The 12,626-nt window shown below is 34.2% G+C and overlaps 1 protein-coding gene and 1 pseudogene across 3 annotated transcripts in view; both read right to left on the reverse strand.

Moving 5' to 3' along the window:
• Positions 1–3,270: 3,270 nt before the first annotated feature.
• LOC126716664 (peroxidase 5-like) overlaps positions 3,271–12,626 on the reverse strand; it is a 67,238-nt gene continuing 57,882 nt past the window's right edge. The window contains exons 1-2 of one of the 3 annotated variants that reach the window (XM_050417594.1): positions 4,348–4,684; positions 3,280–4,173 (exon numbers count right to left, since the gene is read on the reverse strand). In XM_050417594.1, coding sequence (XP_050273551.1) covers positions 3,397–4,173; positions 4,348–4,563 — 993 coding nt within the window. In that variant the 5' untranslated portion in view covers positions 4,564–4,684 and the 3' untranslated portion in view covers positions 3,280–3,396. Of the gene's footprint in view, positions 4,174–4,347; positions 4,685–12,626 lie in introns of those variants that run through there. The other 2 variants (XM_050417596.1, XM_050417595.1) reach the window with 2 other exon arrangements.
• LOC126716679 (peroxidase 5-like) lies at positions 10,775–12,372 on the reverse strand (annotated as a pseudogene).

Raw genomic sequence — 12,626 nt, forward strand, 5'->3', positions numbered from 1 at the left:
CATTTGGTGAGCTCTTTTTAGCAAAACAAAAATAAAAAGTGGGAAGATATATAAGCACAAGTCTACGCATGTATCAAAACCAACATGACTATTGACAAATCATTCATGACAAGCTTGAAGATCGATTTACAATAATCACACAAAGATGTCAAGATTTTTCCCACAAAGATATAAGTGCAAAAATAACAAGCTAAGCTCGTAAATGCACAAAGCCATTTGTACAAAGGTACAAGGCCAAATTCACATGTGATATGTGCTCAAACAAATATGATCAATCTTTTCGAATTTTTCACTTTTTATGTGGTTTTGGATTTTTTACTCACACAAAATAGAAACATAAAAGTAAGATCAAAAACGAAACAATGCATACAAATAAATGCAAGATGCACAAAATGCATGAAGATATGACATTTAATGCATGAAGGGTCCTACAAAGATCGAAAGAATTAGATCAAGGACCAAAAGAGCAAAAACTCAACCATAGGAACCCTTCCTCATCCAAACGGAACGATTGTTTGGAATGAGTGTCTCAAGAGAAGTGAGACGAGGGTTGGAAGAATGAGAATCGGAGATGCACATAGACAAGGAGTTAAGAGCACTAAACACTTTCTTTAACAACATGCTATTATCACTAAAATCCGGTTTATCCTTTTTAGCACAACTTCCAAAAAGCTCAAGTTTTTCTTTTCTTTTGATTCTTTTAAAAGCATGAAACTTAGAGCATTGAGGTCTTACATGACCAAAAGCACCACAATGGTGACACACAATGTGTTTAGGTCTACTAGGCTTTTTGGGAAGAGATCTAACAACAAAGGTTTGTTCTCTTTTTAACTTGGGGCATTGGGGTCTTATGTGACCAATCACACCACAATGGTGGCAAGTTGGAACAAACTTAGATCCATCCAAAGCCTTAGGTTGAGACCTAAACAGAGGCTTTGACTTAACAGCCTTTCTCTCCACCTTTTGATTTCTTTTATGTGGAGGAATGTACACCGATTTGTCCTTTACGGTAGAACACACACTAGGCACAAAATCGGGTACCACAACATGATTGCAACACATATTTTCATCATTTTTAACAGTAGGTTCAGCAATCAAACACTTGGCATGCATCTTAAGAGATTCATTTTCACATTTAAGATCATCAACAAGTTTGTTAGAGAAAACAAGTTTAGCATCCAAGTCCATATTCAAACGTTCAAACTCTTTCAGCTTTTCAAGAGAAATTTCAACAAGTTTTTTATATTTCTCAACCAATTTGTTGGATTCATTGAGCTTAGCAATCAAATCATCCTTTTCACAAAATAACTTGCTCAAATTCTTTTGAAACTTCTTAGCATTTTTCTTCAAGAGTTTGTCAACAACACCTATAGATTCAAATAACATGTCATCACACTTATGAGGATTAACACTCATAGAGGCATTTTCACAAACATGTGGCATGTTACATTCATCACCAACCAAATCATGCAAAGAGTCATACAAAGCACAATCCATGGCAAATAGACACAAGGGGTCAAGGATCACACTTAGGTATTTAAACCACAACAAGTGTACCCGCTCTGATACCAATTGAAAGTTCAAAAACGTGTACAAAAACACTTTTGAACGTTTAGACCCCCAAAAACCAACTTAACCAACACAAGCAATATGTCAAACAACTAGTGTGCAGAAACTTAACATATGCTATAATATGAAATTGGTTAAACAACTATCTAAGCCAATTAAAAACACAGCAGATAATGTAAAGGCAGAGATAGAGAGGAAGGAAGATGCAAACACACAGATAACACCCGATGTGTTATCGAAGAGGAAACCGAAGACCTCGGCGAAAAACCTCTCCGCCGCCCTCCAAGCGGTAATCAATCCACTAGAAAATACAGTTGGGATACAAGGACAGCAATAGACCCTCCAAGCCTAATCTACCCAGTGCACCTAAGCCCTCCAAGCTTCTTGCTCCAACGAGGTTGCACCGAACCTTTTTCTTTTCTAGCTTCCCGGATTCCGCTACTAAACCATAGCATCCGCCATCTTTGGCATCTTCCAATGCTTCCCAAAACTCCAAGAACACTCAACACTCTAAATGGGTGTGGGTAGTGTTTGGATAGAAATCTCCTCTCAATAGGTATGACAATGAGAGAGGGAATGAGAAGAGACTACAAAGATTTCTCTCTAAGAATGAGTAGCTCTCTCTAATTGGGTGGGTGTTTTGAAGAAACCTCTCTTAGGATTTTTCTTTCTGAATAGCCACACATATCTTGTGGGAATGAGGGGTATTTATACTGGTGTGAGAATGGAATACGAAGAGTCAGTTTTTCCAAAAACAGGGCTGACTGGCGACTTGACCTCGCGACTTGACTGAGTCGCGAGTTCAAGTCGCGAGCTAACTTAATGGCTAGTCTGGATTTTTGTCGTGTAGTGCTCCAGGTGGCGTGACTGTTCAGCTCCCCTGCATGCTCTGCACGTGAGCAACTTTTGGGGGCTTGCAAGCCGCGAGCCACCCGCGAGTCCTAACCGCGAGTCTCTGCTTCACTGCACTGTCTTGAGCATTTCTTCACACTCTCTCACACACTACCCTTACATGATTCCCACCTAAATACAAGGTTTCTAAGTGCTATATTACAAGCAAATTTGTCATGGAATAAAGCCAACACATGGTTGATTAAATTCAACCTTACAAAAACTATATTAAAAAAAAGGATTTACATCATCTAAATTTAATGTTTCACATAATTCACTATTTAGTGGTTGGTGGATTCAATTAAATAGGAATTCTGAACAATTAAAAGTTTCCTCTGTTGTTTTTTAGTGAATGAAATTGTATGATTCTAACGTAAGTGCCAAAGTTAGAGGGAGAAGTATCAAGAGCTCGATATTATTGTCTTATTATCCAAATTGGGAGAACTTAGGTTTGAAATCCTTCCTTTATTATATGGAGTACATAAAAGAACAGGGTAGAAAGTGAACTTCAATTTTTATATCTTCAATTTGGTCGAGTGAAAAATAAAAATCTCGAGTTTAGTTGAATAACAAATCAAAATCCAATTTAGAGTCAGCTATTGGATAATAACTCTTTCAAATAATTTTGTTTCTTTGGGTTACATTCACTACACGCATTTTTGTATAATTTTTTTCCCAAAAAAAAAAAAAAAAAAAAGGAGGATGTAAATTAAGCAATGAAAAAAAAATCCATTAATAAAGCAATGAAAAAGAGGTTTTTAAAAAGTGGTATGCACATTTTGTAACATCCAACGAATACAAGCTTATCCCATTAATTTCTCAACAAAATTTGTTCAAAAACATACAAAAGAATGAATTTACATTTGAATTAACATTGAATAAGGAATTAATGTAGGAAAATAATATAAAATAATTTTAGTAGTCACACCAATAAACCTATAATATCTGGTTCACAAACCTACAATTTTTTCTGATCTCACCCTGACTTCCTGTAAGAACATCAACGTAACCCATCTTCACCATAGCTGCTGCAAACTTATAAGCCCATATTTCTCCTTGCCTTGCATTATTCCTAACAATTCCGACCGTTGAAGGGCTACTCAAAAGAGATTGATCAGAGGTCAATAAGCCATGGTGGTTCTTCAGATTTATATAGTACTTATTATCAAGCCTATTTGGTGTAAGTACATCAAGTGGCACAATTGGATCGACATTGCCAGCATTTTGTGGACACTTGGTCTTTAAGTCTCTAACAAATATAGGATCCATTGAAGGGTCTTGTGGATTTGTTTCACTAAAATTGTATAATCGCTTTGAGAAAGAAGAACAATGTGACCTTCCTATAGAATGTGCACCAGAAAGCGTCACCATTTCATCAAGACTAAGTCCTTTTTGCGCAAATCTTTGTTCGAGTTCCTGAGCATTGAAGGTAGGTGGTGGAAGGTTATCAAGAAGCTCATTTTCACGTGACACCCTACCATCACGGCGTCCTGATGGAACTTTGTAACTTATGCCTCCAACTTTGTAAGCACTATCACGAGCAGCAAATGCAATAATGTCTGCACAAGAGACTGTTTGTGGGCATTGAGCTTCAAGTGCGGCCTTCGCCTCAAATATCACTTCAAAACCTCTTAAGCTTGGATTGTTGACTGGACTGTCTCTCTCTGCTGGATTTCCGGGGGTTGAATCAAGTAAGACAGAGGCATCACAACCCTGGCATAAATAACATTGAAAATAAGATTTAACTCTAACAACTTAGTAATTATGTAGCTTATAAGGTATATTCTTTTTGCGGGAACATAAAGGAAAAGCAGAAGAGTGCAAATTTAGGTACAGATTCTAGTGAACATATAACAAGTTAATTGGTGCTGCAAAGTGCTAATATACCCTGACAAAACAGTCATGAAAATGCATTCTGATGAGGCCAGCAGCGAGGCCAGGGTTGCTTGATACGGCTTTGATCACAGCGTTTCTCACAATGGTCTCTGCAGAAGGACAAGTTGATTGATAGTAACCCACTTTGAGTGATGGCATCGCCAGTGACATTGACACCATCATAGAAATAGTAACAAAGAAAACCAAGCAAAATTTGACTGTTGCCATAGTTACTCTACAACCCAAATATCCCGTTACTGTAAAGATCGAATGAATAAGACTTAGAGAAAAGAGCTAAGAAAGAACTGATAAGTAAAGAAGAATATTATAAGCAAGAAGGAGATGAATATAAAGGTTGATGTTAGCCAAGCATTTATAGGAAAGAAGTTAGTGAAGTTGAGTCTGGCAGAAGAAAACAAAAACGTGTATTGCTGCATAGAAAGAAAAACTTGAAGCTGTCTAAGTTTGAGGGTTTCCATGTTAAGAAAGAGGAAACAGTCTCTTCTTTGGCTCACTCCACCAGCAGTTTTTATTTTACAAGTTTTGGAGTGGGTGGTCAAGCGTTTATCTTCTTTGACTTTCATGGATGTCAAACTGGCAATGGCTAGGTAAAATAACTATACATATTTAATTTGCAGACTAAGTCGATGAAATTTTCATTATCTTTTTCTTACTACTATTTTGGGTTCTTGACTTCTGGCTTTACATGACGTTTTGGTTTTATTTTTTGTCCCTATTTGGAAAGGATAGAAATAAAATACAAGAGATCCAATAGTAAAATTTTATATTTATTGCCTTTTCGTAATTTTTATATATAAAAAAAATTTCAAATTGACTGTAGCAAAAAAAAATTAAAATTTTTTTTTTCAATTGCTTTCTATTTTTTATTCAATATTTAATTATATTTATATTCAATTTACTTATTATTATTAAGCATTTATTGCCTGCGGGAACAAGTAGGAAAACGCGTGATTAAGCATGCTTGACCAAGTAGCTAGCTTTTATGCATTGATGGGAACCCATTTTAGGTGACAATTTAGTTTAGCATGCTTGACCAAGTAGCTAGCATTTTTGTATAATGGGAACCCAATTTACAGTGTGCTACCTATTAAAAAAATGATAAATATCATCTAAATTTATCCATAAATGCAAGGTCTGTTTAAGATCTGCTTATTTTGGTGAAACTAAAAACTTTTTGTTGAAAGTACGGTAAATAAAAGTAAAAGTTAGCAGAAATAGTACAGTAAAACCCATAAATAGTATCAAAAAGTGCAGTGGGACCCATAAATAGTAGAAACAATAAAATAAATAATAGAACAAACTAGCAACTTTCATCAATGCCAAACATACACGCAGTGTGCTACCTATGGCTATAACTATTATTTAAGATTTCTAATTTCACTATTTCTTTTTTCCTTTTTCTTTAGTTGAGAATCCATAGAAAATTTGATGTTCATACATTTTAATATTAAGTGGATAACTGAATTAATGGATATTTAGTGTCGGTTTGAGAACAGTTTCTTTAGCTGAAACTGAAATTTTTTTACTGAAAGTATTATAGATATAACTAAAAGTTAGCTGAAATAATATAATGGGACCTATAAATAGTACCAAAAATAATTTGAATAGTGAAATAAACTGACAAAAATAATCAATGCCAAACGCACGCTTATTATAATCAATCCCCCCCCCCCAAAAAAAATAATTAAATAGCTAGTATATTAAATTTTCGTTCTAATAGCCCCCCCCCCCCAAAATTAAAATATAAAAATAAAATAATTGGTATACGAATGCAATCTGAAAAATTAACCAACAAACTCTCACACAAAATATATATATATATATATATATATATATATAACCGACAAACTAAAAACTACAAAATAAAAAATAAATATGGACTGAAAACCTAAATTACAATTCTCAAATTTTTATCCTAACCTCACTCTTCCTCCACTCAACCTCATCAACGCCTCCATCACTACTACTGCTGTTGTATGTTCTTTTCCTCATATCAGATCCAGACTATTACTGCTACTGCTCCTCCTCAGATCCTTAATCACTGTCACACACAAGTCTGGTAAATCTAAGAAATTTCTCTCCTTGCTCAAGTGTGTGTGTGTTTTTTTTTTTTTTTTTTTTTTTTTTTTTTTTTTTTTTTTGTCTTTGCTATATTGCTCTGCCTTAGCCAATTAGCCCTCTGCCCTCCATGTTTTTTTTTATGAATTGTGGTGACTGTGTTGACTGTTGTATTTGTGAGTTATGGGCTTTTATGGACTGGTGTGTTGTGTCATGTGTAAACCGTACACTAGTTTGTGTTTGTGGCTTTGTATTGACTACTGTGTAATTGTTTGTGGCCTTTTGTGATTGTGTGGACTGGTTTCAATGTTTGTAACTTTTTTTTTGGTTTTGGTTTTATCTATAAAGAAATAAAGTGGGACCACTAGGACAGTAGGACGTGAGTACTGAATTGTGATAGTGAACTTGTGAGAGTAGTCTTTGGTAGTCACTATTTTGTCATTTGTGAGTACTGTTAACTGTGATTATGAATTTGTGAGACTAGTCTTTGGCAAGTCATAAGTGACTTTTTTCTGAGACCAACTGACCAAAGTCTTTGGTCTGATTGTTTTGGTTTTATCAAAAATTTTGTCTTTGTCACTTTGTGTGATGTGTCTAATATTAGTAATATATATATATATATATATATATGTATATGAACTTGTGAACTTTGTCTTTGTCACTTTGTGTGATGTGGTTAATATTAGTAATATATATAAACTTATGCTTATCTGTTTGTAATTATTTTGGTTTTAGATTTTTTTTTTTTTTTTGGGTTGAGAAGTCCCTTTTTTTTAGTTGGTGTATAGAACTACGAAATATGGAAATAATGAAACAATTTTTTTTTTTTAATTTGTAGATCATGAGTAAGTCCACTACATTATTAAATTTTTTCAAAAGAAAAAATATAAATAATTCTGAGGTCATAGCTGATGATGCAAGATTGCCAACCCCTAGCATTGATGTCCTAGTTTATGAAAATCTCCAAACAGAAGTTCCAAATGTCACCATAGTCAAAAGTACAGGTTTTGTGCATGATCCTGGAATGCGTAAGCAAATATGGGAATATGATGCTAATGAATAGGATGAAATTTGTCGAGCTTACATTAAGCTTGGTTCATACCAACGTAAACTAGATGAGTACAAGAAAACTAAATTTGGAAGTCATTCTCGTAAATTTAAACATTCATGGTTTGCAATTAAGGCATTTAGTACATGGCTTGAATATTCACCTAGTAAAGATGTTGTTTTTTGTCTACCATGCTTTCTCTTTGACAAGCCAACTAGCAATTCTGGGACTCATGTATTCACTAAGGACAGATTTCGGAATTAGAAGAAAGTTAATGATGGAAATAATTGTTCCTTTTTAAATCATATGGGGAAAAAACCTAACTCTTTTCATAGAGCTTCCGAGCAAGCCATGATAGATTTGATGAACTAGTTTCAACACATACAAAATGTACTTGAAAATTTCAATTCTGATCAAATTGCAAGCAATTGATTGTGGTTAAAGGCCTCAATTGATGTTGTCAAAGTGCTTGCATTTCAAGGACTTGCTTTTAGAGGACGAGATGGAAATTCTGATTCAATTAATAGTGTGAATTTTCTTGAAATATTGGATTTGGTGGTATCATATAATGAATATGTTACAGAAGCGATAGAGAAAGCTCCCAAAAATGCCTCTTACAAATCATCAAAAATCCAAAAGGAAATCTTACATGTATTTTCAAATAAGGTGAAGAAGGCAATTCGTGAAGAAATTGGTGATGCAAAGTTTTGCCTAATTGTTAATGAAGCTTGTGATGAGTTAATGAAGGAGCAAATGGCTATTGCTATAAGATTTGTAGACAAAGTTGGTTTTGTTTGAGAACATTTTTTTGGGGTAGTTCATGTCCCCGATACTATGGCATTAACTCTAAAAGATGAAATATATTCTATCTTGTCACATCATAGTCTGGATATTCAAGATATTCGAGGGCAAGGATATGATGGTGCAAGCAATATGTGAGGCGAGTGGAATGGATTAAAAGCTTTGGTTTCAAATGATTGTCCATATGCTTACTACATTCATTGTTTTGCACATCGCTTGCAATTAGCATTAGTGGCAGCATCAAAAGAAGTTATTCTTGTTCAAAGTTTTTTTAATAGATTATCATCTATTGTCAATGTTGTTGGTGCATCATGCAAGCGTACTGAGCAACTAAAAAAAGCTTATGCTAATGAAATTGCATATTTTGTTGAAATTGGTGAGCTTTAAACAAGAAGAGGACTTAACCAGATTAGCACATTACAATGGGCTGGAGATACTCGTTAGGGTTCTCACTCGAGATTGATTTCTAGCTTGGTAAATATATTTAGTCCAACATGTGAAATTTTACTTAAGATCAAGGAAGGAAATACTACTTCCCAACTAGAAGCAGCATACTCATGTTATCATGCTCTGATTTCTTTTGAATTTGTGTTCATTTTGCATCTCATGAAAGAAATTATGAAGATCACTGATGCACATTGTCAAGCTTTTGTAGTGTCAGTCTCAAGACATTTTGAATGCGATGAATTTTGTTTCATCCACTAAAGCACTTATTCAAAAATTCAGAGATGAAGAGTGGGATAATTTACTTACCACTGTGAAATCATATTCTGAGGCACATGATATAGATGTCCCAGATATGAATGCTCATTATGTTGAGAAAGGAGATCTAGCACGTTATCAACAAGATGACTTCACAATTAAACATCATTATTGGGTAGATATTTTTATGCTGCAATAGATTCTATATTACAAAAATTAAATCATCGGTTTAGTAAGCATGCAATGGAATTGCTTAATCTTAGTTCAGCACTTGATACTAAAGAGGCACGTGAGTCTTTTAGAAGTATAGACATTTTGTTGTTAGTAAGCAAATTTTATCCGAAAGACTTCATAGATCAAGAAATGACACTTTTAGAGGCAAAAGTTGATCATTATAAGCACAATGTAGTTCAACATCCGGACTTCAAGAAGCTATCAAGTATTTCTGAGTTGTGCCAATGGTTGGTAAAAACCTGAAAGTCATTATTTTACCCATATATTTATAGATTGATTACACTTGTGATTACTCTTCAAATTTCTACTGCAACTACAGAGCGAGCATTTTTAGCCATGAATATTATCAAGAATAGGCTTAGCAACAAGATGGAAGATGATTTTCTAATGGACTCTATGATTCTGTACATTGAGAAGGAGATTGCTGCAAAATTTGGTACAGAATCAATCATAGACGACTTTCAAGACTTAAAAGACCGTTGATTCCATTTTGATAAATGTGTTGAAATGTTTAAAAAACACTTATTTTATATGTTATACTTTGTCGATATTTTTATAATATTAAATGTTTAAGAAACACTTATTTTATATGTAGTATTTTGTTGAATATGAAATAGGTGTTAGTTTTTATTTTCATAAAAAAAAATTTGTTTTAAGCTTTGGCCCCCCAAGTTTGAATCCTGGTTCCATCCCTAATTATTATAATAATAAGAAAAAATCTATATATAGACAGTACACATCCTCAATATACCTAGATGTCAACTTGTGATTAGCAGTTAGCACATAACTAGTTTACTTTTTCACCAATTGTCAACAGCAGACCTATGTGTAAGTAATAAATTCAATTACAAGTTAATATTTAAGTATGTTGTAAAATTAGATGTGAATTTGGGTGTGTCTATAGATAGATTGTGATAATAATATCGTTAATTGAATAATATGGTGGTTTCAAGGGTGTTACAATGTTCTTTTTTGTGTAGGTACAATAAATGACATTGTACAGACTGTACAGTACTAGGCCTAGATCCAAGATTTCAACGAAATGACATTGAGCTCTCCCAAATCCCAACCCATCGATTCAGTATACTTGTTATACTCAAATCCTACTTTTTGTAATGCGAACACAGTCACAATGGGCTACTTGGATGATTACATTTAAGTCTCGCTAGAAGTAAGCCTATGGCCATATGTATGTAGGCACAAGCTTGAGCTTTCTCATGAGCGACAAAATCGCAACCTGCTTGGCAAGGGTTTTGCACAAATTAAGCTCCTATTTTTGTGGAGCTTGGAAGAGGTAATGATAAACAATATTACTCTAAATTAATTTGAGAGTTTAATTTTTGTACTTGAATTTGTGATTTGTAAAACAATGAACAAAATTTAGAGTTCCACACATGAATGCTATGTACATTTTGTAACATCCAACTAATCCAAGTTTATCCAATTAATTTCTCAACAAAATTTGTTCAAAAACTTACAAAAGAAAGAATTTACATTTGAATCAACATTGACTAATGAATCAATGTAAAAAAATAATACAAAATAATTTCAATAGTCATACCAATATACCTGTAATATCTAGTTCACAAATCTACAATCTTTCCTTATCTCACCTTGACTTCCTGTAAGCAAATCAATGTAACCCATTTTCACCATAGCTGCTGCAAACTTATTAGCCCATGTTTCACCATGCCTTGCATTATTTCTGACAATTCCAACTGTAGAAGGGCTGCTCAAAAGAGATTGATCAGATGTCAATAAGCCATGGTGTTTCTTCAAATTTGTATAATACTTATTGTCAAGCCTATGTGGTGTAAGTACATCAAGTGGTACTGTTGGATCATCATTGCCACCATTTTGTGGACACTTGGTCTTTAGGTCTCTAGCAAATATGGGATCCATTGAAGGGTCTTGTGGATTTGTTTCATTGAAAGTGTATAATCGCTTTGAGAAAGACGAACAATGTGACCTTCCTATGGAATGTACACCAGAAAGTGTCACCATTTCATCAAGACTAAGTCCTTTTTGCGCAAATCTTTGTTCGAGTTCCTGAGCATTGAAGGTAGGTGGTGGAAGGTTTAGAATAGGCTCGTTTTCACGTGAAATTCTTCCATCACGGCGTCCTGATGGAACTTTGTAATTTATGCCTCCAACTTTGTAAGCACTGTCACGAGCAGCAAATGCAATAATGTCTGCACATGAGACTGTTTGTGGGCATTGAGCTTCAAGTGCAGCCTTTGCCTCAAATATCACTTCAAAACCTCTTAAAGCTTGGATTGTTGACTGGACTATCTCTCTCGGCTAGATTTCCAAGGGTTGAATCAACTAGGATAGAAGCATCACAACCCTGGCATAGATAAGAACAAAACATGATTCAGCTCTAACAACTTGGTAATTAAGTAACTTTCAAAGCATTCTTCTAGTGGCAAAAAAGGGAGGGTCTACAAATTTAGGTACATGAGTACATCTATACGTGATGATCAACTAGGTTCAATCCCCACCTCTCACTTTGGTTTTCTATTCTTCCAAGTTATATGGTTTTGTATTAATTATTAAGGTGATTCCATCTGTCATTTTAGAAAAAAATAAATAAATAAAGATTCTATTAAATATACCATAATTAATGGGTCTTAAAAGTGACTTCGAAAAATGCATAAGAAGCTTAACAATATATATATATAAATATATATATATATATATATATTAATGGGTCTTTAAAATGACTTTGAAAGTTCTCTTTTTCGATGAATAATTACTTTTAAACATGCATGAGAAGCTTAAGAAAAATGGCAAATTAACAGATTCTATAGAACATATAACAAAGTTAATTGGTGTTGCAAAGAGCTGACATACACTGACAAAACAATCATGGAAATGCATTCTGATGATGCCAGCTGCTAGGCCAGGGTTCCTTGACACTGCTTTGTTTACAGTGTTTCTCACAATGGTCTCTGCAGAAGGACAAGTTGATTGATAGTAACCCACTTTGAGTGATGGCATTGCCGATGACACTGACACCATTATAGACATAGTAACAAAGAAAGCCAAGTAAATTTCGATGGTTGGCATAGTTACTTTACAACCCAAATAACCCAATACTGTAAAGAATTAATGAATGAATAAGAGACGAGCAAAGAAAGAACTTAGATGAAAGTTGAAAGAAGAATATTATAAGCAAGTTTGAGATGGAGATAAAGGTTGATGTTAACCAAGTATATATAGGCAAGAAGATATATAGTAAAGATGAGTGTGGCAGTTTTACTTTGTAAACCAAAACGTGTATAGCTGCATAAGAAAAACTTGAAGCTGTCTATGTTTGAGGGTTTCCATGGTAACTAAGAGGAAACAGTCTACTTTGGCTCACTTCAACAGTTGCTTATTTTACAAGATTTTCCATCCTATTAGCCTATCAGGTTTTGGAGTGGGT

Source organism: Quercus robur, chromosome 3, assembly GCF_932294415.1.
Source record: "Quercus robur chromosome 3, dhQueRobu3.1, whole genome shotgun sequence".
Lineage (NCBI taxonomy): Eukaryota > Viridiplantae > Streptophyta > Magnoliopsida > Fagales > Fagaceae > Quercus > Quercus robur.